The sequence below is a fragment of the Rhea pennata genome, chromosome 7 (assembly GCF_028389875.1).
Source record: "Rhea pennata isolate bPtePen1 chromosome 7, bPtePen1.pri, whole genome shotgun sequence".
Taxonomy (NCBI): Eukaryota; Metazoa; Chordata; class Aves; order Rheiformes; family Rheidae; genus Rhea; species Rhea pennata.
Genome location: NC_084669.1, coordinates 25,413,404 through 25,437,643, shown reverse-complemented (window position 1 = coordinate 25,437,643; position 24,240 = coordinate 25,413,404). Strand labels below are relative to the sequence as shown.

At 36.6% G+C, this 24,240-nt stretch overlaps 1 protein-coding gene across 3 annotated transcripts in view; it reads right to left on the bottom strand.

The window, feature by feature from the left end:
- LRMDA (leucine rich melanocyte differentiation associated) overlaps nucleotides 1–24,240 on the bottom strand; it is a 684,050-nt gene that overhangs the window by 187,512 nt on the left and 472,298 nt on the right. Inside the window, exon 6 of one of the 3 annotated variants that reach the window (XM_062580506.1) lies at nucleotides 16,197–17,124. The exons of the other annotated variants lie outside the window; for them this stretch is intronic. Coding sequence (XP_062436490.1) covers nucleotides 17,092–17,124 — 33 coding nt within the window. The 3' untranslated portion in view covers nucleotides 16,197–17,091. Of the gene's footprint in view, nucleotides 1–16,196; nucleotides 17,125–24,240 lie in introns of those variants that run through there. 3 annotated transcript variants of the gene reach the window in all.

The window sequence follows — 24,240 nt, the reverse complement described above, 5'->3', positions numbered from 1 at the left end:
AAGAGAGAACGCAGGCTGCAAGAGCCAGCGCTAGACAAGCGGGCTGGATCCGCGGGTTCCCTTGCATACCCCCTGGGATGGACTGATAAATCATGCTTAAAGCCTTTCTTCAACATACACAATCCACAACTCTCAGTAGGCTTCACTATGTAAATCTGGCAACATGAAAACAGAATCCTCTGCTCTAAATCCAAAATACAATTACACATGTCCTAACAACGCCATACATAAGTCAATAAATTGATAACACTAACAGTTACAAGTGATAATGATTTAGAAAGGAGGAGATATTTCATCTTCAGTCATGAAGAGCTGTATCAGTGTTTGCAATTAGCTTTGGGAGAACATGACAGGATATTCTTGGTATTAGCATCTGATGGAGGGGATTATTTTTCCCTTTGGTATTGAGGGTTGTAGCTGTCATCTATTTCTATAATCCAAAGAAGTCACCTGCATCTCGGGAACATAAAGTATTCTTTTTCATCTATTTATAAATGATCAGCTGATATCCTTCTGTTTTCCAGATTTTACATCATTATCTCATGTAAATATAAACCCTCAATATAACCTTCGTGTAAGAATTAAAAAGTCATTAAGTGGTTTTAGCTATAGTTCTTAGTGATTTTGACCACAAGGTAGGGTGTTTTCTTTTCTTTTCAACCCCGCTGTCCAAAAACATCTGTATCTTTCATTTCTTTGTTGTCTCATACGACTGTGTATGCTCTTAAATGAGGAAACTGATAAAAAGGAAACAAAAACCCACTACTAAAAGGAGTGCTATGAAAAAATATGACAATAAAAACTAAATGATTGATTTTAATTACTTAAATTACTTACTTTGGGAATGTGTTTTTCTTAACAATTAGTTGGTTCTATTCTTTTAATTTTCTTTCTTTGCAATTTCATACAGAGTTTAGTATACTAATATTCACAATGAAATATATTAAAAGCATAATGCTCATTTCTTGTGAAATACTGCAAATAAGAACAATACTGATAAAGTTACAGGAAATGCAGGTGCACACACCAGCATAATCAATAAATTTAAGGAAATGTTTTCAAAACCTTCCATGTAACTTAGGAGGGTCAACTCCCGTTTCTAAAAGTCCTATTTGGACATTTGAAAAATTGCTTTTAACTTTCGATGGGACTTAGACTTGCAAATCATTTTTTAAAATGCAGTTTGGATCTAGTCTACACTGGAAAATTTCCACTCCCTCAGGAAAAGCCTCCTCTTTTCAAGAACTTAGGCCAGCAATTTGCTCTGAAGCTGCTATGCTTTTGGAATATGTATGCTGCTGGCTGCGTTTGCTCTTACCATATATTCTCACAGAACCCGCTATCATCTTAGGCCACTGCTTCCGATACTGTACCTCTTCTAGACATTTTTCAGCAGATATCTCTTGGAGGACAGACTAAGATGTTCAGAAATGACTACTGTGTAAGATGTCAATGCTTTAATTTTTAGAGTAAAATTATGGAACAATCTTGCACAAACCTCATTTTTAACCATTTTATTCAAGCTGACTTAAAACGATATTTAAAGGATGGTAAAGGAAAAAAAGGATATTGAAAAGAAAAAAATTTAAAGGATAAGAGAAAACAAATATAATATTTCCAAGCTTCAGTAGTGTTCCTCTCCTATAAATGTAAAAACCAACTAAAATTAACCTATATATTTGTAACATCGATGTTTACACTGTAGACCACTGCCTGTGGGAGCTATAAAAAATAAACCAATAAAAAAAGAGATTGAATTATTTGCTGTGGAAATACAATTTTCACAAAATATACTTGATTTTGTAAGTTTTTTCTCGTCTCAAAATTTTATATAGAATTTAGCATATTCACATTCACAGCAAAAGATTAACATGAAAAAATTTAACAGCACTGATGCAGGCGCTGTAGACTGAGGTTAATAATTCATTAAATATAAAAAAAATCTTGTCTAGCTATTATGCTGTATATTTATTATTTATTTTCAAGTTACTGTCTTTCTTAGTTTACAAAAAATCCAAGCTCCTCTGTTAACACTTTTCCAGAGAAAATTCCCTCCCAAGTGCTTTACTTAAAGGAAAAGAGCAAAGAGCAAAAGAAAAAAAAAAATCACAAACCCACAAACCTCAGAAAAGGACTGAAATGGAAATGCTGCAATTCATTATAAAACCAGACAGAGGCAAGAACCTCCATTGGGTTCAGAGGGCTCTGAATCACTTCTTTGCTGTAGATTTCTCCTTTCTATAAGGTTCAGATTCACTAAAGGGATTTGATTACGTTTTTACACTTCTAATGGATAACCCATTAAATTTTATACAGAAAATTCTCCTTTGAATCAATGATGAAGTATAACCAAACAATATATACAATAAACATAAAAATATAGCTATCTGATTTCATTGACTCAAAGAGCTCAGTAAGCAGTTTTGATACACAATGGTACAAACTGGCCTGATTTATTATCTCATCCATGAAATCCATAACGGCAAAGGGGCAGAAGGAATTTAATACTTACTGCATTCAACATAGGATGATTCTGTAGTCAAGGAGTATAAAATCAACACCTCAATTTATAAATGCATGGAGTATGTCACATGAAAAAAAACACAAAATCAAAAGTTATACTCTATCACTTGTGCTTAGAGGGTTTTCTTCTAGTTTTCATTAAAGAAATGCTGTTGTTTTTCAGCTATAGTTCCCACACAAAATCAACGTTTTCTTTAATTTGCAAGTACCATGTTTTAATTAAATAAAATTACCTATCGTCAAATGACTGCATGACTTCGTGGGCTGAGCATCATTACCCCAGTCTATTAGGGGTTGTGTTTTTTTTGGTTGCACTAATGCATAAATGACTATCCATGTTAATACCCCATGGCTTAAAGATTAAAAAAAAAGTTTTAAAAAAACCTTCTATCATTATGATGCAAGGAAAGTCACTTTCTTAAAAAGATTTTGAAGAGAAAAGATTAAGACGTTAAATTCTGAAGCAGTAACTGAATGACAGAGGAATAGGTTTTGCCCAGCATGTATTCCAAAAAAGAACCAACTGTGTGATTTAAAACAAAACTACTTGCTGCTGAATTTCCTGACTTTCAAACACAATCAAAAGCAGAAATATCAAGAACTTCCTTCACTCCCAGGCCAGCCTCCACCTTTAAATGATTGAAGACATTTTTCATAATTGAAACTCATGACAGAAGTACATCTACAAGTTTACTCAAGCATGAGTTACCAAAGGGGAGGGACAGGTAGATTTAGAAGTCCTTCCCAATCTTTGTTTTTCTTTAATGTAAGCACAAGACAACAATGCAAGAATAATTTCTTTAGGTTATTTTAGTCACGCATAACGAACCTCACAATCTACAGAGAAATAGACCCTGTCAGTGTCCTGCTGATACAGAGCTTGAAAAGCACATGTATAACTCGGGCCTCCGTGATAATAATGAACGAATGATTCCGCACAGTGCAAGATCCTGGCAAACAAGCTATTCACGGGAGATACAACACCTGGGCGACAATCAAGGCAACAGCAGGAGAATCTTGCATTTTTCACAATTGTTTCCTATTTGACCACTTTGATAGGGATCAAAAGTTAAATTCCAAAAATCAAATCTTTTGTTTTCAAACTGAGAAATATTCGATAGCCTTCCTGGGAACATGATGAAGGAATAGCTTAAAGCAACTGACTGCTCCACAAACGTTGAATTTAGGGGGGAAGCCAGAATCATCTTACTGATCACGAGCAATGTCACAAGTGCCAGAGTCCCAAACTGAGATCGCACCACCACCACATCTCCAGATCCAATTTCTGGTTTTACAGAACAGCCACTGAATGCTCAAACTCTACTGCTAAAAAGTTTTCCAGCTTTATTTTTTGTAAGGAAAAAAAACTCAGATGACAAAAATAACCTTTAAAGTTTTAGAAAAAAATGTATTTTTTACTGTTATGATGAAAACACATTCATGAATTTATACTTCTTAGGTCCTTCTGCATGTGAAGAAGTGCCTTTTGAAATGTGACAAGTGACAAAAACAAGATACTAAAAATTATAGGATGGAGTTGCAAACTACATGGAAATAACTTCTTTTGTAGAAATTATTTGTATTTTTTTTTTTTTTTTTTTTTGTACCTCAGTAACAGTATTGTTAATAGTTCACATTAACCCTTTCAGTTATTCTGGAACCAAAAAGTAGCAAACATCTTTCCTGAGATCAGTCTGCATGTCTAGCTATTTGAGTAACTGGGAAAATAGTAATTCCTAAGTGTACTTCAAAAAATTTCAAATGCAAGTAACTGATTTGAAATTGATAAGAAGAATAGAGAGTGAGAAAGAGAAGACCATGCCTCTGGATCAAAAGATGTAGCAGAACAGAGGGGCGATTCTAAAACTGTTGAATTAGTTCTGTCCTTCAACCTCGCATCGATCGTTAGCCTGTCAGTTCACAGAACCCTTCTCCTTTTGCTTGAGATCTCTCGGACGGCTAAACCGAAGCTGGCTAATTGCTGCTGACAGAGACACAGTCACAGGATTAATCCCTGCTAGTACCAATGAGAGTGGAAGTCGGTACTTCCACACTGCTCTCACATCTCTTGAGAAACAGACGTCGAGTACTTTTAACTCCACGTCCTCGTTTCTCCAGCCTTCACCAAGGCACAAAAGTAACAGTCAGAGAACCGGTAACACTTTTCCTATTTCTCAGTGGTCATCTACTCGCTTTGGCTCAAGACAAGCAGGGTTACAAGTTATCAGCTACTGAGACGACAGCGTGAAGAAAACAACATGAAAATATTTTCACATTGGAATAGAAGACAACATTGTTTGCCATCAGGTAGTGAATAAAGCATTCCCAAAGGAAGGTAGATATGGAGAAGGATGTAGAAAGATGACAATCAATAATGTCAAGAGAGATGAACAAAAAAAAAGAACTGAGATTCCTGACAGTCAACACTGGTCTTGTCCTCATCCAAGAGGGAAAACTTTTATTTGGAACCAGTTCAGAAGAACTGGGAAGCTGAAGGTAAGGAAAATGCAGCTGTCAAAACACACCTACTGACTTGCAGAATAAAGAGATATGTGCAAAACTAAAAGTGTCCAACACACAAGTCTAGAATCCGAAATGTAGAAAGAAGAATATTTTTCTCCTGAATTCTAGACATATTTTGTTCATTAAGAAACATGTTATCCAATAACCATCTGTAAACCAGTAATATTACAATATAGGCATGCATTATACCACACTATCTCTACCATATACCCAAATGGTGGCCACTTGAAGCAATTTAACTTTTACAGACAATTACTCAAGATAGCACAGTAGCTTCATATGGTAGATACAGAAGGCACTGGTGGAGCCTACGACACTGTCACATAGCAACTGATGATGTTAAACAGCGGGCCATCCACCTCCCTTCCTCCAGATGTTGAAAGAAAGGCGTAAGAGTTGCCACAGTAACAGCATCAACTGAACCACTGAGCTTCTCCAAACATACCCACCTTGTCATTTCCAGGACTAGTGTGGAAATGTTGCTCAGCTGACCACTCAGAGCACAGTCTTCAACCTCAGGTGCCAGCAGGCTCAGTGAGCTCTGTGGGCTCTTCCCTTGACATACTCAGGGACAGTGGCTCAGGCTGGTGACCAGAGTTCATTTAACAGTTACAGTAGGAACATGAAAAATGTAAATCTTACAGAATTTCATATATTACAGCAAATAATGCCACAGTTTCCGTACATATCTGAAGTTGCAGTTAAATAAGAATGCAGCATGAGAGAGAGCGCAAGCGAGAGAGGTATGCTTATCCTGTGCAGAGGAGAGTCTCCATAAAGAGTGGAGAAAAGAAACATCTCATGCACGTTACAAGATGTGCAGGTTATCGTTTTGCCCCTTGTGTTCATCCACAAATTAGATTTCCCAAACTGAAGGGCTCAAAAGGCAAAAGACAATGACTTGTACTTGTTTGGGGAAAAAGGTTCAGTAGCTTAGTCATTCTCATCCAACTCAACCTCTCTTTAGTAAGTTACATTTAAAAATATATACGTATTTTTCTTGATTTGTTCATTTCAGCCCACTATAAAACCGCCATCTGACTCTGTGCTGTAGAGAGTACGCTTAGAGCTTAATAGCCCACAACTATTTCTAAACAGGATAACTACTATTTTTACAAGGTTAGTTATCTAAACTTGTAATTTTTTCATGCTAGTTCCTCAATAGCCTTGCATAATTCAGCATAGAAATGTACTTGTCAATAATTCTTTATACAATGACTGCCTTAATGAAAACATATAGTAATCAAAAGCATCAACTACATTCAACTCCATGTAATCAAGAAAGCTAAGAAACAGAGGGACACTTACATGAGATAAAGACTGAAAAGACTGGAACTGCTATACAGTCAATAAATAAAGTATACCTAAATATGTCATAAAGTATACCTAGATATGATATCTTTGGAATACAATAGCATTGAGGAATTTAATCTAAAGGAAAAGCAGATGGAATGTTAAAAACTCAGAACTAGCCTGGGAAACTAGTTGCAACTATATAAATACGGCTACTACGGTTATGGAATTTAGGTTCAAGTCAAAACAAGAGAGGACATCAATACGATAATGAAATAATCAGAATTATGTTAAAGAAGCCCCCCACACACACCTTGCCCCAATGAATATTTATTCTTTTGTCCTTTACAGAGTGAGGACTTTCTCCTCTCCTGTTCTCCAGACCAGCAGCATCAATGATTCTCTAGGCTCAAAAATACAACTTGCTCCCTCAGGAGAAGTCTGAGTCTTTTCATCCCTTGCAAAAGTTGTTTTTTCTTCTTTTCCCTGTTCCTTCCAGCAGTATCCCCAAGTCTTTATTCCTGCTGCAAACTCCCTGTTCACTGGCTGTCTTGCTCCCTGCCTGATGCAGCTGACACTCAGGGGGGATCGCCCATGAGCAAGCTCTGCTGCTTTCAGGGAAAATCCGGTCTCTCACCACCTCTAGAGAGTCCCACCTAACCAACAACGAGGGCAGCACTCCAGAGAGGATAAGCAAGCAGCCTTCCTCTCTGCAGTTCAGCCACACAGTTTTTTAAAAGAACAGAATATACAGTTCACATAGACCAGATTCAAAATAAAGCTCAGTCATCCACTAGATTGGTCATATTTTCCAAAAGGGAATACACATTTTAGTTCATGAGCTTCAAATGTGTCAATATTATTACTCTTCATTATTTATTGGTAAAAGTCTAGCATCCTTAGGAGACTCTGCTCTTCCAGTAGGCTCTTTCAAATAGTTTTTAAAGTTCACAGAAACACTGCTCCTAGACAGTCACAAAGCAATACAAGTCGTCTCGCCTATCTTCGCTAACACGCAGGTGAAATTTTATTTCGTTTGTACTGCTAATGTCTGAAAGGTCACGATTCTGGTATGAAATGCTTACATACAATTTATATATGACCAAATAGCACTGAAAAAAAAAATGCGCTTCATTAACTTTGTGGACTGAAGCTCACTAAAAAAAATGCATTAGGAAAGGATAATGAGATAATAGCCACCAAACAAAATGCAGCAAAATAGTATATTTATGATAAAAGAAAATCCAAGGAAGTTTTTTCAAGCAAGTAGACACAGATCCAAATCCAGATGCATCAAGGTCATTAGCAACACTTCCACGGATTTTATCAACTATTGAATTGACCTCACAGTTTTTCTTTGTAAGTGTCTAACATTTTGCTATAATTTTCAACTGAATCTAAAGATGAATAGTCAGGTGAATTCTTAATGCATTATGAAAACACTCTGTTGTCTTGCTTCTATACTACTTTTTTTCTCTTGAGTGGTTGCAGGGTGGGGAAAGGGGGGAAGTTAACCAGCAAATCATCCACGAAGACAAAGCATGCATATTTGCAACTGGTGATTTGTTGCACCAACTGTACTCGCCCCGAAGGCCCAGTCTGTTAACAGTCTTAACCACATCTACCACGGGAGTCACTCTTGTAATTTACACCTCAGGGCACAGATCACAAGGTTTCCTCAGCAAAACACTAATTGACATCACATGAATGTGATTAGCATCTTCTCATTGACATGCAGGATGTATAACAAATTTTAAATGGCATTTCTATGTAGTGAAAAACCAAGTGATATTAACACAAATTTCTTATCTCAGTGTATTTAGTGACACCTTTGAAAAATTTGCATTTAATTCTACAGAAAATGGGTCATACCTATCTACCAAGCAGACATTAAAATAGCTGCTAGAGTGCTTTAACTTACATGCTTGTTTTTCAGCTTTTGTAACTTTTTTGTATTTTCAAGAACTAAATTCCTTAAGTTAATCAAAGAACATTAAACTGCTTTCTCTGCATTAAAGTCTTCGCTATTTTATAACAACATCTTGATCTCATTTCAGAGAAGAATGACAGATTGCAAATATATGAAAAACTCTTTAGCAAAAATTGCCGGCAACCAAACTGAGGAAACAAGCAAAACTTAACAGGCACCAGAAAGAGGAAGGGTCTTACGATACATATACATAAAGGTCCAAGTTCTAATTTCAGGTACTCAACATGACAATTCAAAAAAGTAATATCCTTGGAATTTTTTAAAATGGCTCTCTAAAGTGCTCTCTAAAGTCTGTAAGCGAACTGATTGCTCAATCATGACAAACTTTGAGTGAATTTTATGATCAGACATTATAGTCACAACTACAGTGACATGCTCCAGGCCTACATACAAGGAAAAAAGCTGCAGCAAAATAATTCCTAAGTAATGCTCTAGAATGTGAAACAGTTGAAAACTCGTAATTTGTTTCTCTAAATGAAGGTATTTGTCTTATGGGGGACTCTAACAAACATCAGCTCCTTCCTATCAAATTACCATTAAGCCACGGTCTCTCTGACGCATGCAAATGCGGAGTACATCGCTCACTTCCAGCTACCCCAACAGACTTGCACACATGAACAGGCAGATCAGACTCCAAGGGAACATAAGCTTTTATGCATCAGTCAACAACTAACTGATGAGGTTAAGTAGAAACTTTACCCAGGGGCAGGAGATTTCAATAACTGTCCTCTGTGGAGCTGCTTTGAGTCTCCAGTCCGGAGCTGGCTGGGATCTGACGATGTGAAACAACTACGAAGGCAAACATCCTACCCACCTCTCGGTTTGTGCACAAGCTACACTAACCATTTACCTACCTCCACCGACTGACAGGTCTGTAAACTCTCCAACATCGATTTTATGAAGACATATTCAAATCAGAAAGGTTTTAGACAAGATGCTAGTTAGAACCGAAAAGAATAAACAATCTGGTGCAAATAAAATAGTAGATATGAAATAGCTGCTGTAACTCTAAGCAAGGCCAAGACTGAGGCCTCTCCTCAAACACACAAATGATGTAGTTAAAAATTAACACGTTCTTTCTATATTTAAAATTTCAGAAGTGTCTCTCACTGTTGCCAATTTATATTTTAAAAAGCAAAGTTAAAATATTGCTAATGTAACCCAGACATATGTTGGATTTCAAGAAACACAGTCTTATCTACAGCTAAATATTTATGCAATGTATCTAACACTGACAACGAGCAGCCTACAAAGCTTTTTATAAGACATGCTTAGCAGCAATAAATGTTAAAGAGTAAACCTCAGTTTAAAATATTTTTAAAAGCCTTTGATTTGCTTTTAAATATAAGTTCCAATATCAAGGGTCACAAATGATAGAGCATTTACACTCAGTTTTCATGCTTGTCTTTCAACATAAGCAGTCCTTTTTCATTAACACACACACACACAGACCATAGTTCTGTACAAATTATATTTTAATTTCAATCTAGGTCAAACATATACTGGAGCAGATTACTGCTCCATTTACAATTCCGTTGACAAATGGAATTTACAGAAACAAATTTGGGAGGTCTTTCGATTATAGTTAACTACCACACAACCACTTAATACTGTCAAAATATGCAAGACTACAGTAGATTTGTATAATAAGGATTGTTTTTTTCAATAGTGCCAAACTGGATCAACTTTTCCGTTGTTCTAATTTTTAAGCAAAAGATAGGTTTAAAAGAACACATAATAAAAAAAAAGGGTTACAGGAACATGGGTAAAATTTGCTTAATAATTAAAAAAAGAGCTACATAGTAAACTGCTAAGCTCACATGAAAAGCATTTATTACATTTTAGAGTACAATATTTATTCTCTATAGACCTGATCCAAGATCCCACAAAATGGATGTTTATTGCATCAAACCCCACCCTCTTAAATAACATGTAAACTATTATTTCATGAACATCAAAAAAAAAAAAAAAAATCAATAAGGATGAACTGAGTTGATAAAAAGTGCAGAAAACTTTTAAATGATACAAAGGTCTCTCTGTCTTCAAGGACCAAGATACAAATCAACCCTTTTCACCTACTGCTGCAATATGAACAGAAGAATAGTCTGGCATCTTCTAAGCACAAGCATGAGAAAGATTACTACTGTGTTCAGTGAACCCTTGCCCACACATATACTGAGACCCTCAAGGGAAAAGTGGGTCACAGTCTAATCATAAAAAACACTCCAACTTGCACAAGAAAACATTTTATTACCCTTTAAACTTTTATTTTTGCAGCTGCAAAACAGCTTTATTAAGAGAGATAACATATGTGATCATCTGCCATCTTGGTAGTGCCTGTGCAGTATTACGCTGTTAACACCCCTCCTCTCAGAGATATGTTACTAAAATGGATACTCACTTCTAGGAACCTCCTATCCCACGCTGTCAGTCAAAAGAGAACAGCCAGTCATCAGTAGACACAGAAACATCTGACGAACTCACTGACCCTCCAACAATTTAACACTTTCAGAGGTATATACAGTATATTAAAGGATTTTAGTAGATTTAGTTGTTACTGCAAGCTAAAAAGTCTTAACAAAAAAGGAAGAATTAATAAAGCTATCTATGAGCCAGTTACAGAACCCAAACTCACAAAGACAAGCATGGGCCTTGATATTATCCTTGGAATATTTGTTTAGTAAGAACCTTCAAATAAAACAAGTCCTAAACATAGTTCTATGTTAACAGTGTCCTTTGCATTGCTTTCCAAAGAAAGGATGATTTTTAGAAGAAAACAAGCATATTTATGTTACTAGAATATTGTAATGGCCTAACAGAGTTAGGTGAACAATTTCATTCTACCTTTAAATCCCAGCCTTGTATCTGCACAGTGAAATTAAAACTGATTCTTATTGAAAACTCTAGGTATTTCTGAAAAGAAAAAAGAACAAAAATTAAGAGTAGCTGGCCCCTCCACAGTCGCCAATCTCACAATCTCAGAAGCGTATACTTGCAAAACACTGAATATCCCTTTCTGCCGTACACTAACCTCCATCTCCTTTAAAAGCCAACAAAAATACATTCACCTTGCCACATGCTTAAAAGGTCAATTGACCGGGCATATTTTACACAAGGGTAAGAAGCTGAAAGGCCCTTCCTTGTCTTTCACCCCTCTCCCCTTTTTATATTAAGGTCAATCTAATAAACATAATTCATACAAGGTTCCTACTGTTCGAGTCTCACTTCTGGTGTTAAATCATTTGTTAATCTTGCGCATTTTGTCTGCACTTTGTTCACTTAATCCATAACTTTAATTGAAATTAGTCCGTAACTGAGAACAAAAGGGCTTCTCTGAGAAAGAAAGAGACTGTGAATGTATGTAGCAGCTAAGTACAACTACATGGTAAGGCTGATTTCTCTCACACTTCAAAGCTAGAGATCCCCAAAGAAAAGCACTCTGGCTATGCAGGGAAAAATGTAAGGACACATAACACCATAAAGGATACATATATTCCGTCTGACTTATTTAAATTGAAAAAGACATAAGTGTGTTTATAAGAATTGCTTTAGCTTTTGTATTTATCAGTGTCCTCAATCTTACCTCCATTACAGCCCTGACAGAGTAATTAATTTCAGTCAATCAATCATTTAACAAAAACTCACAGGTGACCTCAAAATAACACATAATCCACCAAGAACCAGTCACAACAACAATCTTCAAATTCCCTTGGAAAGGAAAATTAAGTCAGCTATGTGTGGCTCGGGGCAACCTAAGCTGTAAATCTCTCTTTTCTGATCTCTTCATACAGATGAAAGAGTAGTGCCGCTCTGGATTACGCAGAACAATTAAGTGTTCTGAAAACTCAAGGAATCAGCTTTCAGACAGCCTTAATCATTAACAATTAACCGCATCTTTTGCCATCCTGTATTAGTTCCACCAATGCTACAAACACTCCAGAACTACTTCAAGCAGCCAATCTCTTACATTCATGTTTATGGATCATATAAGGCCACTAATATTTGTTGACTCAAATAGAAATCACTTACCAGTGTGAAAAAATATCCAACTTCTCCCTCCACTGCATACCTTGAAAAAGGTGGAGCTGATTTTGAATGCTTGAGTAGGCTGCTACTAGTGTGATCGCATAGAAAGGAGATGTGAACTTCATGGCTTGCTCTGCCAACCACTCAGAAAATATAGGGATTTAAATTACTGTTTCCTTTTTTTTAAAAAGTATAAACTTGTTGTGCTGTCCTTAAAACTAGGAGACATTATCTTTACGCTAGATCTGCTATGCTGGTGGGTCACTGAAGATTGACTGCATGCTTTTTCCAGCTGGCTCACAATAGCCTTTCCCTTGAAACTTCCCACTACTGCACTACTCTCAACATGAGCGACAGTGAAGATATTAACAAAGACAAGATACCATCAGCTGCCAGAATATTACCATTATGAGGTTGCTCTAGAGAAAGGATATATACATTGCGGTAAAAATGCTCATGTCTTTTCTACGCTACAACTCTCATCATTGCTACCACTAAAGGAGCTTCACCAAGGAGAAATTTTATGAAAAACCTTAGTGTAGATAGCCGCTCTGAGTTGCGACAAGATATATAGTAAGTCGTAACAGTCCAGAAAATGTGAAGCTCCTGAAATACAAAAGGCTCAGCAGTGTAAATCCAGGAAGATAAACTGACTGTAGTTTATAATTCAAGCAGGCAATGCAGTTGTTAGCTAGACTCAAAGCCTTAGTAAAATTTACTTTTATTTTTAATTACTCAGACCAGAGCACCTTGTACTCAAGGGCACCAAGCTTTGATTTAGGGACTTTAAAATCCTGTCCTCATATTCCCTAGTAGACAAAAACTGCTGGCAGCAAAGCTATCACAGCAAAGTTAAAACCAAAGAAACTGCTCTGAAACAGCAGCAACAGAGGAAATCAAATCTGATGAAAGAGAGGGACCCACATTCCAAGAATGCTATTATATCAGGAAGCAAGTAACTGCATTGCTGTGAAATCAAAAATACAAAATAGGTAAAAATATACTATAAGCAGATCAAAAACAGCAGAGCAAAATAACACCTTATTAGACCAATTGATATAGTTACCAAAACTGGACAAATCTTTGGATGTGCTCACCATTCTTCAGATCTGAAGCAGAATCAGCAACATTTGAGCCACACATTAGTTGAGAACAGCTGCTCCGAGTTCAGCTAGATTGCGAAAGTCAATGAGACAATCTAGAGAAAAGATAGTTAATGCCTGTGGAGCAGAGAGGAATGTTAACAAGCAGAGGCTACCTGGCACACACGAAAGCGAGAGAGAGAGAGATTCATCAGTCTGAACACAGTATGGCCTTGAATATAAGGCAAGTGCCACTTATCAAGAATAGAAACACAAATTGGGAGAATACATATGCTAACACTAATCCACATATACAAACAGACACACACACCTGTGTCCCATGCAGCTTTACTGTAGAACTAAACCGCTCACAGTCTGGAGTCCCTAGTACCATACCCAGGGCTCCTGCCACCTTACAGGATGCTCTTGACTCTGCCAAGCCACTCCGAAGATGTGAAAAGATACAGCCCAAATTTTAAAGTGACCATGCCAGAAATCCAGCCCTACAGTCTACTCAGACCTACAAGGTTTGTGCAGGGCTTCCTTGTTTTTTTTTTTCTTTTTTGGTTTGAAGCAGACCAGTATTGCCCTTTCCCAGGATGCTCTTCAAATGTGTTTCTACTTTGTAATCACAGCAACTCAACCTAGAAAAGATGCAGTAAAAAATCACATATAAAAGTGGAGGAATCTTTTATACACTGGCAGAAACTAACTTTTGTACTGACCAAGAGTTCTGTATTTGAGTATAGTAAAATGGCTGGTGTTTACTCGACAGAAACAGGTGATTCCTTTTAAACCGAGACAGGTGGCAATAAAGCATTTGAGCTGCTGACTGCTCCTTTCTCCATTGCAGCCACAAACTGTTGGTATCTTGATAGTCATTAACCACTTCTAATGCCTCAATGAATCAGCCATGCTGCAACAAAAAGTGAAAACTACCACTTTGTTTCTCCATAAATGTAGATTGTAATACCCAAGATAGAAATAAACTAAGCAGGGCTGCTAGGCTGTACTTCTGAAAATTAAGTACTTCTGAGATGACTGTGAAAATTCCTGCCACCTGCATTTTAACTCAGTTGTTGTACTTCTCTTTGCACCTGTGTCAAAGACTTAGACTTTTGTTTTATCCCAGTTTTGAGATTTGTCAGCAGCATTTTCCAACATATCTAAATCTTATTCACAGAAAAAAAATTATTTCTTTTAAAATAGTCCATCAAATGATTAATCTCTACTGTTTCAGAGTAATACTTAAGCCAAAAAATGTGAAAAATATATACGCTGCGAACAGCAGTATGAGGGATACTGTATTCTCAAGACCAACTGTAAAAGACAGGAAAACTATGAGAACTAAATTGTCTGAGCATTTGAAGCAGTATCTCTACCCCATAACGGGACTGAATTACGTGGACAAACCTTGACAGAGAGGAAAGATTCTTGTACCATCTCTGCAGTGTACAGAACACCAGCTGCCAGGAGCCCATCTTGCTTGTCTGACTCACAATAAAAACAGCTTTAACGTAGTAGACAATTAATATTCCACACCTCGGGCTACACATTATTTTTGATTTATAAGAATTCTCCTGGATATGGGCAAATGAAACAATACTAGCATCTCATAACTATATAAAAGAGGTCTGTTTAATAAATATTACATTATCTGCAGTTATTTTTAACAGATGCACATTGTGTTAATAAAAACTATACAGAGCATAAGATTAAACAATGTGTTTTGTTATACTGACAATAAATTCCTTTTAATAATAGGTCATATTACACAAGAGCCATTGGTATTATTGGATTGTTCACATTTTAGGATCCCTGGCAGCCAGGAAGCAATAAATTTACTTTTTTTTCTTCTATCCAAAGGAGGGAGGAACTAAGCATGTTGAATGCTTAGAACGTTAATTAGAAACATGACTGACTTTTATAAGATTTAAAGATATATCCAGGAAGTGTGTAAAAGTGTGTAGGAATGGTTCCTGGAAGCAGGTATAGATGAGGTTTGTAGTAACCCTTAAAAAGGCAGAAAGAGAGCAGTAGCAACTAAATATTTTATAAACATCTATTCCCTTTCTTCTGCCCCAACTTTCATTAGTGTGAATATAAATTTGTTATTGTAAAGATAAAATTCAGAAGATACTGAAAGTAAAGATTTTGTACCTTGTCGATAGTGCACATTTAGAACCTAAGTTGCCTTCAGATAAGTATTCCTGCATAGTTTTTTTTTTTTAATACTACTTCTTTAATACTCCAAAGTGATTATGCATACACAATAGGGTTTAGAATTTAAGTTATTATAGAAGACAGAGAGAGGGAGAGGGAGAAGGAGAGGGAGGGAGGGAGGGAGAGAGAGAGGGGAGGTTACCCTGCAAAGGCAAGAGAAGAATTTGGAGAAAGTTAAATAAACAATACTGTAAGCTGCCACTATAAAAGACAACCTTTCTGTGAAAATATGTATTGTCACCCAGCACTTGTTGAAAAAGAAAGAGGAAAAGAAAAAGGAAAAATAAGAAAAAAAGATAAAAACAAAGGAAAGAAGGGAAGAAGAAAGGAAGGAGGACAGAAGCAGGACAGAAGAAGAAGAAGAAAAGAAGAAAAAAGGAGTTTGTATATTGGAATAACTGCCCAAACACCTAGTCATTTGTGGAGTCTATACAATCCTTTATAGATATTAACACAATCTTGAGATATATGTAAGCAAATATTATCCACATTTTGGAGAATTAACCCAGAAAAGAGAGAGAGCCAACATTAACAGCTTTACAAGTTTGAAGCACTTTATTTCTTAGCCCGATGTGAAATAAGATGTAACTGGATTTTCAAAGGTACTGACTAGCCATAATTCTGGGCAAGCTCATGAAAGTTTCAGGCACACAAAGTGGATAAAATCAACCCTGCATATCTCAAAGTCAGGTAGCCAAAAAATAACTCACCAAAATTAGCAGACACTTTAAAATGTAGGCCTCAGTGATTTGACTGTAATTAAATGGAAGTTGAAGTCAGAGCCAGGATTAGAAGCCACAGGGGATCCTTTGATCTCAGTTTCTCAGACTAGGCTGCTTTTTGCACTACCGCACTTTCCTTTCCCTTCAGCAACTCTTGTACTGCTTCTTGAGCAGAAGAGCCAAATCAACTACAAGCATGTGGTTGGGAAGGAATTTTTGGCATCCCTACAAACATCTACATATGGCACTGTCTCCAACAAATGAAGACTGATATATGCAGGTCTTTTCCAGAGTCAAAAGTCTTCCTAAAACTATGGTCTACAGGATTCTCACAGTCCTTGTTTCTCTGAATATTTTGCTCAGGTCAAGCACACTGATACTCCTTAAATCATTTACAATCATATATTGGCGCAGCTGAAACATGTGCAATATGCATTACAGAAGTCAATAAATAAAACCTTAAAAAGCTAATACTATATAGTTCATTACAAAGCTAACACTATACAAATATAGTTGGGGGCATTTCATACCATGCTTCTACACAAAACCATTCCTTTCCTTGCAATACCTTCTTTCAAACTTCCAAGAAGTTGAGAAGAGAGTCCCAGTGAACAGATAAGGTGGCATGAGAGCACCATAGCCAGACAGAATTGGTACAGATGCTCCACATCTCCTGCACTCCAAGACGAAGGCAGCTGTACAAGAGGGCTCAAGAGATGGCCTCCAGGTACCTTAGCTTTCCCTGTAACAGGAAGCAGATTACATTTAAAACCTGTTTTAGTAGCTCTAAACTATGCAGGAGCATCATATTCATATACAGGAGACCCAAAGGACTCACTGCATCTCTCTATCGCGCTCAGAAATCATGCCCACTATTTTTAATAGCTGTCTTTTTTTTTTAAAAAAAATGTGACCATTATTCTCAATCCATTAGTATAACAGAACCTTACTACAAAATATTCATCCAGTTAAAACACTTTCTGAACATATTTTATTTTCCACATAAAGCTAAAGTAATTCTGGAAGGTTATGAACAATATATATTAGGTTTTAAGCTATTTGCTTTGGTATGACTCTGTATGGACTGTGTGAAGATTTCAATGGATAACTTACTGATTTTCAAATCATTACCAAGTGATGGGCAATTCAAAACAGTCTTTTCTCAGTGCACAGAGTTTCAACAATGAATTAATGCTTTTTATTTTTAGTATTACAGAAATCAGATCCGAGTCCAATACTATTGCTATTGGGAAACATAGCAACAAGTTGAACCAACAGTGCAGTTTACCTACAAGATTTTGGGGCTATTTATTGTCCTGACTCTAAAACATAACTGTGGAAACATCAACAGATCTTCCTCTCAAGAAATACATTAGATAGTCCTTAAAATGCTTTCTAGTTAATCTAAGAAAGTTAACCTAAAAATTTTATTTAGTTCCTTAACTTCAAATAATGTGGATTATCTTCTTTGTTAATCGTATTGATTGTCCAGGTTCCAAAGATTTTGTTGTACATACATACTCCTTATCCGGTTCAAATGGAGAGGAACACACATACACCCCAGGACATGCGCCTGTATTTCTGTATATAAGCTTTATGCTCTTTGTTTACTATATACAACACACACAAATCTGTTCCAACTCATTTCATCCTGAAAACTCCGTAACACCTGCATTTGCAGATTTAGGTTAAACAAATAATAATAAAAAAGTGCTATTCAGACACAAAGAAGGTGACTTCTGCCTTTACAATTTAGAGAGGTCTTCTCCCTTGGAAGGGTAAGTCAAAGCTCAGCTAGTGAATCTTGCCAAGGTCAATTTGCTTAAATCAGTAGTAGCTCCACTTTCTGACAATCTGCACTGTAAATCTCCCATTAACTAAGTGATACTCAATTTGAAATATTAATATCATGATCATGAAAAGGGCAACAAAAACTAAGATAATGCTAGCCTGCTGTGCCTTTTTCTCTGGAGCACAATTTGTTGCTATGGTTTCAGTGATTTAAATAACTATCTTCAAAACAGTGGTCATTGTACCAAATCATATGCCTTAAAATTGCTCCAAGCCAGCCCAGTCCATTACCTAATTATGTGTATTTTCTTTATTTAAATTTAAGAATATGGTTCTAACTGGTATTGAAAGCTCAGTCAAAAACGTACAATCATAAAACTCAAAATCCCTAACACAACAGACATAGGCATCCTCTGTCACCAATGCTACACAGGCTTGTGATAGAAGATGACCGTAGCCATCTTACCCATAGCCAGGGAAAGCCAAGCAAACAGCCAAAACAGAAATATGGAGTCACCTTACAATCATCCTGTCTGGAGTAATTTAAGAGTAGAAGGAAGATTTTGTCTTAGTCTCCAGGCTTGTTTTGGGTTAGCCTTGTTTTTGCTGTCTTTTTTAAAGACACTCTTACTATCAAGGGTCACCTCTCTGAAAAGTGACCTCTCCAGAGAGAAGTTTTCTTGACTTTGTCAGTGATACAAAGAAAAGGTCACTGCTGGAGAGAGATAGATAGAGACCCCAGTATAAACAAAGTTTGGTATTCTCTGATAGATGTCATTAACAATAAAAAAACAAACATGCTTTGATACATCTAGCATTCATTACGATACTAGTATGTGTCTAATGGAAATACAATTCTGCAGAGCATTTTAGCACCTTACACAACCACATTTCTAATTTCATTTTGGGTGATCATTCTGGGACACCTAGTAGCTCTTGCAAAGCCCTCACTACGTCTGACATGACACAACAGCTTATAAAGAGCAGCAGTTCAGCTTGTTATGCAAGACAGTATTTTTAAAATACGAAGTGGTGGACAAAATATATTGCTATAAGTAGTAGTAAGCCGTATATTCATGGAGACAAAATAGAATTTTGAGAAGAGAAGCCAGACCTTGGAAAGATATTAAGACTGGTGAGCTGCTCTTCTGGATTTAGTTAAAATTTCATCTGTGCTGTAGGTAACATTCCTAGCTTTGTAGCTGAGTTTTCGAACAATGAAATGTACTTGTTTAACACAAGTTAAGGAGCTAAATCACTCATAAAGCTGTTAGCACAAATAAGTATTTTGAGTCAGTGTTGCTCTAGGTAACCCTCTCTGCTTTGGGACCTGAAATAAAATTGCCAATTCAAAACATAAGTGGGGAGGGAAAAAGCAAGCTCTGCAGATTTTGCAATAAAGCTTCTTCACCCTGAGTTTGAAGCCAAGCTCAATATTAATGAGAAATTTCGGCAGAACATAAAAATCTGATAAAACACAGTTGCAAAGAGCGTCATTTCTTTACCCTGTGTAAAGTGATAGCTTTTTCATTACAAAAAGGACATTTGCAAGTTATTAAAGAATATATGTGTAAAAAAACCCCAAGAACTCTGTTTCAAACTCAGTCCCACAAGGTATTTTGAGCTATGTGAAAGGTGCTTAGCATAAACTTCCCTAAATTTAGTAGGGAGCAGAATTGTTTCAGCATTTCACTGAAACTGGCCCAAGAATGGTTTTAATACTCAACTCAGGAACACAAGAGAGACACAGTGAAGTCAATGAAAATTAATTTGAATAGGCTTTAAATCAAGTCAGGAGTCAAAAAGATAGATTACTAAACTTGATTAATTTCTTCAGTTCTATGCAACTAACAGTCACATTGCTAATATTTAAACTTAAATGAGTGACTTATTCTGTGTGAGATCCCCAGGAGATTAATCAAGAAAACAATAGAAGAATTGAAAACATTCATCTATCCTATAAACAATCTTATCAGAAGGCAAGTTATAAATTTACCAAACTTTCACATTATGCCCCTACTACAGTAAAGAAAGCTTTACGAAAGGATCAAATCAGACTTCTCAAAGTTAGAACAGTGGCTTAACATCACTTTACTGACTTAATCTGCCATATGAAATCCAAGCAAGTAGCAACATACAGTTTTCCTCATTTATTCCTTCGAGTTAGCGTCTGTGATTTTATCTACAGCTTCTCCTTTGTGCATGCGAGTGTGTGTGTTGTCATGCCCCGAGCAGTTCTGTAACGTTCTCAGGGTTGAAGCAGCTCTTTTATTGTAATCAGTTTTCATTACAGCCTTTTGATCTCTCCCCATTCTTTGTATACAACACTTCATCACCTTTATTTTCTGTCATAATTGCATGTGAAAGATTTCTCCTTTGATAGACCCTGAATGCCAAATCAGTATCGAAAAGAGTGTTGAAAAGTGTCATGTGCTCTGTCTGCTTTAGAAGGCAACCTATACACCTGTGGAAGACAAACAATTTTTCAGTGATATGACATATCTATCATCCGTCCACAGGATATGAGCTGTTCTGTCTGCTTAATAGCAAGGGGCTATGCATAGCAAAATAGTAACTGCTGAAAGAAATGCGTAGCACATTGCAAACTGTCTGGCAGCCCTCCCTAAGCCTCATCTCATTCTGGCCTGCTGATAATTCATAGACCGTGTTCCCGGGCGCTCATCACTCTGGCAGTAAGAGTGGCTAGATGGGGCCCCCTGTCTCTGCTCCCTGTCACACTGTCATTCAGGTGTGTCTGTCTGCCATCACCTGCTGACAGAGCCACATGCGTCTCAATTACAGCCCAGGCCTCCGTTCGCGCCGCTGATGAAGATGTTCAATCCATACTAGCTGCTAGCGTTCTCCCTCAGAGATGCGCCTTTGGGCGTTCGTGAAAACAAATACCAGGCAAAGTCTGCTGGCTGCTAAAGCACAGCCTTTCTCATCCTAGTTTTGGTAACGAATTGTCAGTGGCCGGTCCTTTACGCCACAGTTCCTAGCCTCTGCCATCTCTTGCAAAGTTGTGATACACTGAAGGGGTCTGACAATTTTCTTCCCTCCTCTACTTCAGTGCGAGGACAAGTGATAAAAAGCAGCAAATCCAGAAAGGCTGATATGATACAATGTCGAAGTAATTCATTCCCACTTTGTACTACAAACTCCATGCATTTTTATAACTAAGGATGTTTTTAACATTGCCATCATAGTAGTTATGAACGCCATGTTCAGCTTCTTGAAGAAAAAGATGCACAAGATGGGCAATCTGTTGGAAGTTGATAATGGCAGATATTTTACTGTTGTGAATATAGCTCATATAGGCAGGGAGGGCAACACTCCACGGTGACTGACCAACAACAATCCATAAATTATCACCGTTCACGTGCATACATTTTCCTTCCACTGCTTTAAACTCCTCCAGGATTCTATGTATGCATCAGAAAGCATCATGTTACAAGCATTTACAAGTGATCACTGCAGTAAAAGTTTTCAGAATGTGAAAAACTAAATATAAAACCTAATCTCTGTAGGACCAAGGTTTAAATGAATAGTATAATATTAATGTTACTACAGATATCAGTAATTACTGATAGCAGTAATAAGGTGCTACGCAGTTTAAAAGTGCTCAGGACAAAATGCAAGGTTTCAGTCTCATAAAAGGTAGATTATTAGATAAAATCCTTCACATATCTATGAAATGCTTCATAGCACCTAAACAGAAATTATTTATAGAAAGTCTTGGCTAAAACTCCAGGAATAAAAGATGAGCAAAGATGATGAAAAAGTTGAGGGAAAAAGGAATTTGCAATCACTAATTTCTGTTGTTAGGAAAGACTAGATCTCTCAAAATTAAAAATGGTCTCAGTCCCACTATTTTTATATATATACAAACAAGTATTTTTTTCAATATATTTATTGATCTGTCATTCTTTACATAATTACATGTGTATTTAAAATTGGACAAATTACCATTATCGACAGCAGAAAAAAATACATGGCAAGAGTAAAACAGCTAAAACTGCTGTGGAAGCAAGCTTTTAGAGTACAAGCATGTGGAGAGAAAAAGGCTAAGTCACTATCTTAGTGACATGGCTTAACAGATTGTTAAGTTAACATACTGTTAAATACAAAGTACAGGGGTATTAATATTATTTTTAAAAGTACAATAATTGCTAACAACATTCATTGAATTCCAAGTAAAACCTCAACAACAGCAGCTGAATTTGCCACTAAGCAGATACAGTGCAAACAAATCAGCCTGTTTTCCACATGGATTCACAGGTAAGAAATAAATCATGTTCAGATAGCATGATAGTTCATTAAAAACTCAGTTTGGTTTAAGTTTACATGCACTTTTTTTTTTTTTTTTTTTTTTTAATCAGCAAGATGCTAACAGAGGAAGCATACAAGGATACTATGGGCTATAGGGGTACTAAATGCAAGTCAACTGTACAGATTTTCTTTCTGAAATTTAAAGGCAATATATTTAAATCTTTTAGGACCTGCCAGTTGCTTCTCTTGACTAACACTGCTTCGTCCTGACTATAAACTTAATATAATTAAAGAATTAGCTTCACTTCTGAAACTACACTTCAACAACCTTTAAACTCAGCAATGCTTCATAATTAAATCCAGATCTACCTAGTGGATCTTTGCGATAAAATTAAATAAATTTTAGTTTTGCACAGATGGAGATACTTTTGTTCAGATATCTCAATTTGCCAGCACTCCCAAATGATAAATGAGATCTATGGCATTTAAATTAAACAGATCACTTATCTGACATCACATCACTTATTGGAATTAAAAACAGTAGTATCCATCAACAAACAGCCCACACAAGTAACCTATATTGGAAATAGAGATACAGTTGTCTTTCTTTCATAGTATTACAAGGAAGCATAGATGTACCTGCCATGTAAGTACAAATTAAAATAGGGTCCTTGTTACTTATATCAGGCTTTTAACCACTTAGCACATGTTCAGTTCTACTCCCCTATCAACAATCTCATTTATGTATTTTTTTTCTAAAGATGAACAAACTGATTGAATGAAGGAATACCATAAACTACAGAATATTGATGCCTAGCTTATTCCTCCTTCAACTCAGCTGAACTGCTAGCACAAACTCCTCTAAGATGATGTCTCTTAAAAGCACTGGAAAATAAGATTATTACTCAACAACGAGGAACATTTGCAAGACTGAATATAGAAAATGAAACTCAGGGACACTCATGCAATTCTGGTCCGGATTTAATCTTTTCAACATTCAAGATATTAAATTAAGCTCCAGACTAGCCACATACAACTAGCAGAAATGAGTAATTATAACAGTGTGTGACAAATGAGCAAAAAGCAAAAGAAGAAAGTAAATCTAGTCTTAAATCTGGGCATGGATTATGAGCTCACTTCAACGAGTAAGAAATCTAAAGGCTGAAATTTCCTTGCAGTTAGATTTCTTCCTTGTTTCCTACCCCAAGCACAGGACAAATGCTGGCCTCATCATTTGTTTTGTTTTCAGTTCTATTCTTAGTGTTGTCAAAGATAACTGGGCTAACCACTGGGGTAAAAATAGAGATAAGATCCAAAGCAAAGTCATAAAGGTAAAGTCACAGGTACAGCTGTGTAAGCTGCCCCAGTTGGGAAGAAATACATGGATGCAGAATATATTCTGCATATATGCAGAAGACTAAATCCCAGCTGACAACCTTTTGCATAGTTGCTCTCTGCAAGCCTGCAGATTTTGAAAATAGCTTAGCCATAAAAAAAAACGGGGGGGGGGGGGGGGGGGAGAAAGAAAAGGAAAAAAAGCACACAGGAAATGGGATGAAAACCCACAAGTTCAATGCTCATCAAGGAGGATTAGACCCAGTAAGAACAAGAAGATTTCTGAAGAAAAGCAAATTTCTCAGGAAAATGAACCCTACCATTTCTCTATCACTGGTTATTCACAGAAATATATGAGACTGACTGATCTTCTTCTCTTTCATATTTCTTCAATTAATCTTCTAATGCCTATTCTCTTTTTGCAGCCAAATATTTGAGAGCTATCTTAATTCTCTCCATTTTT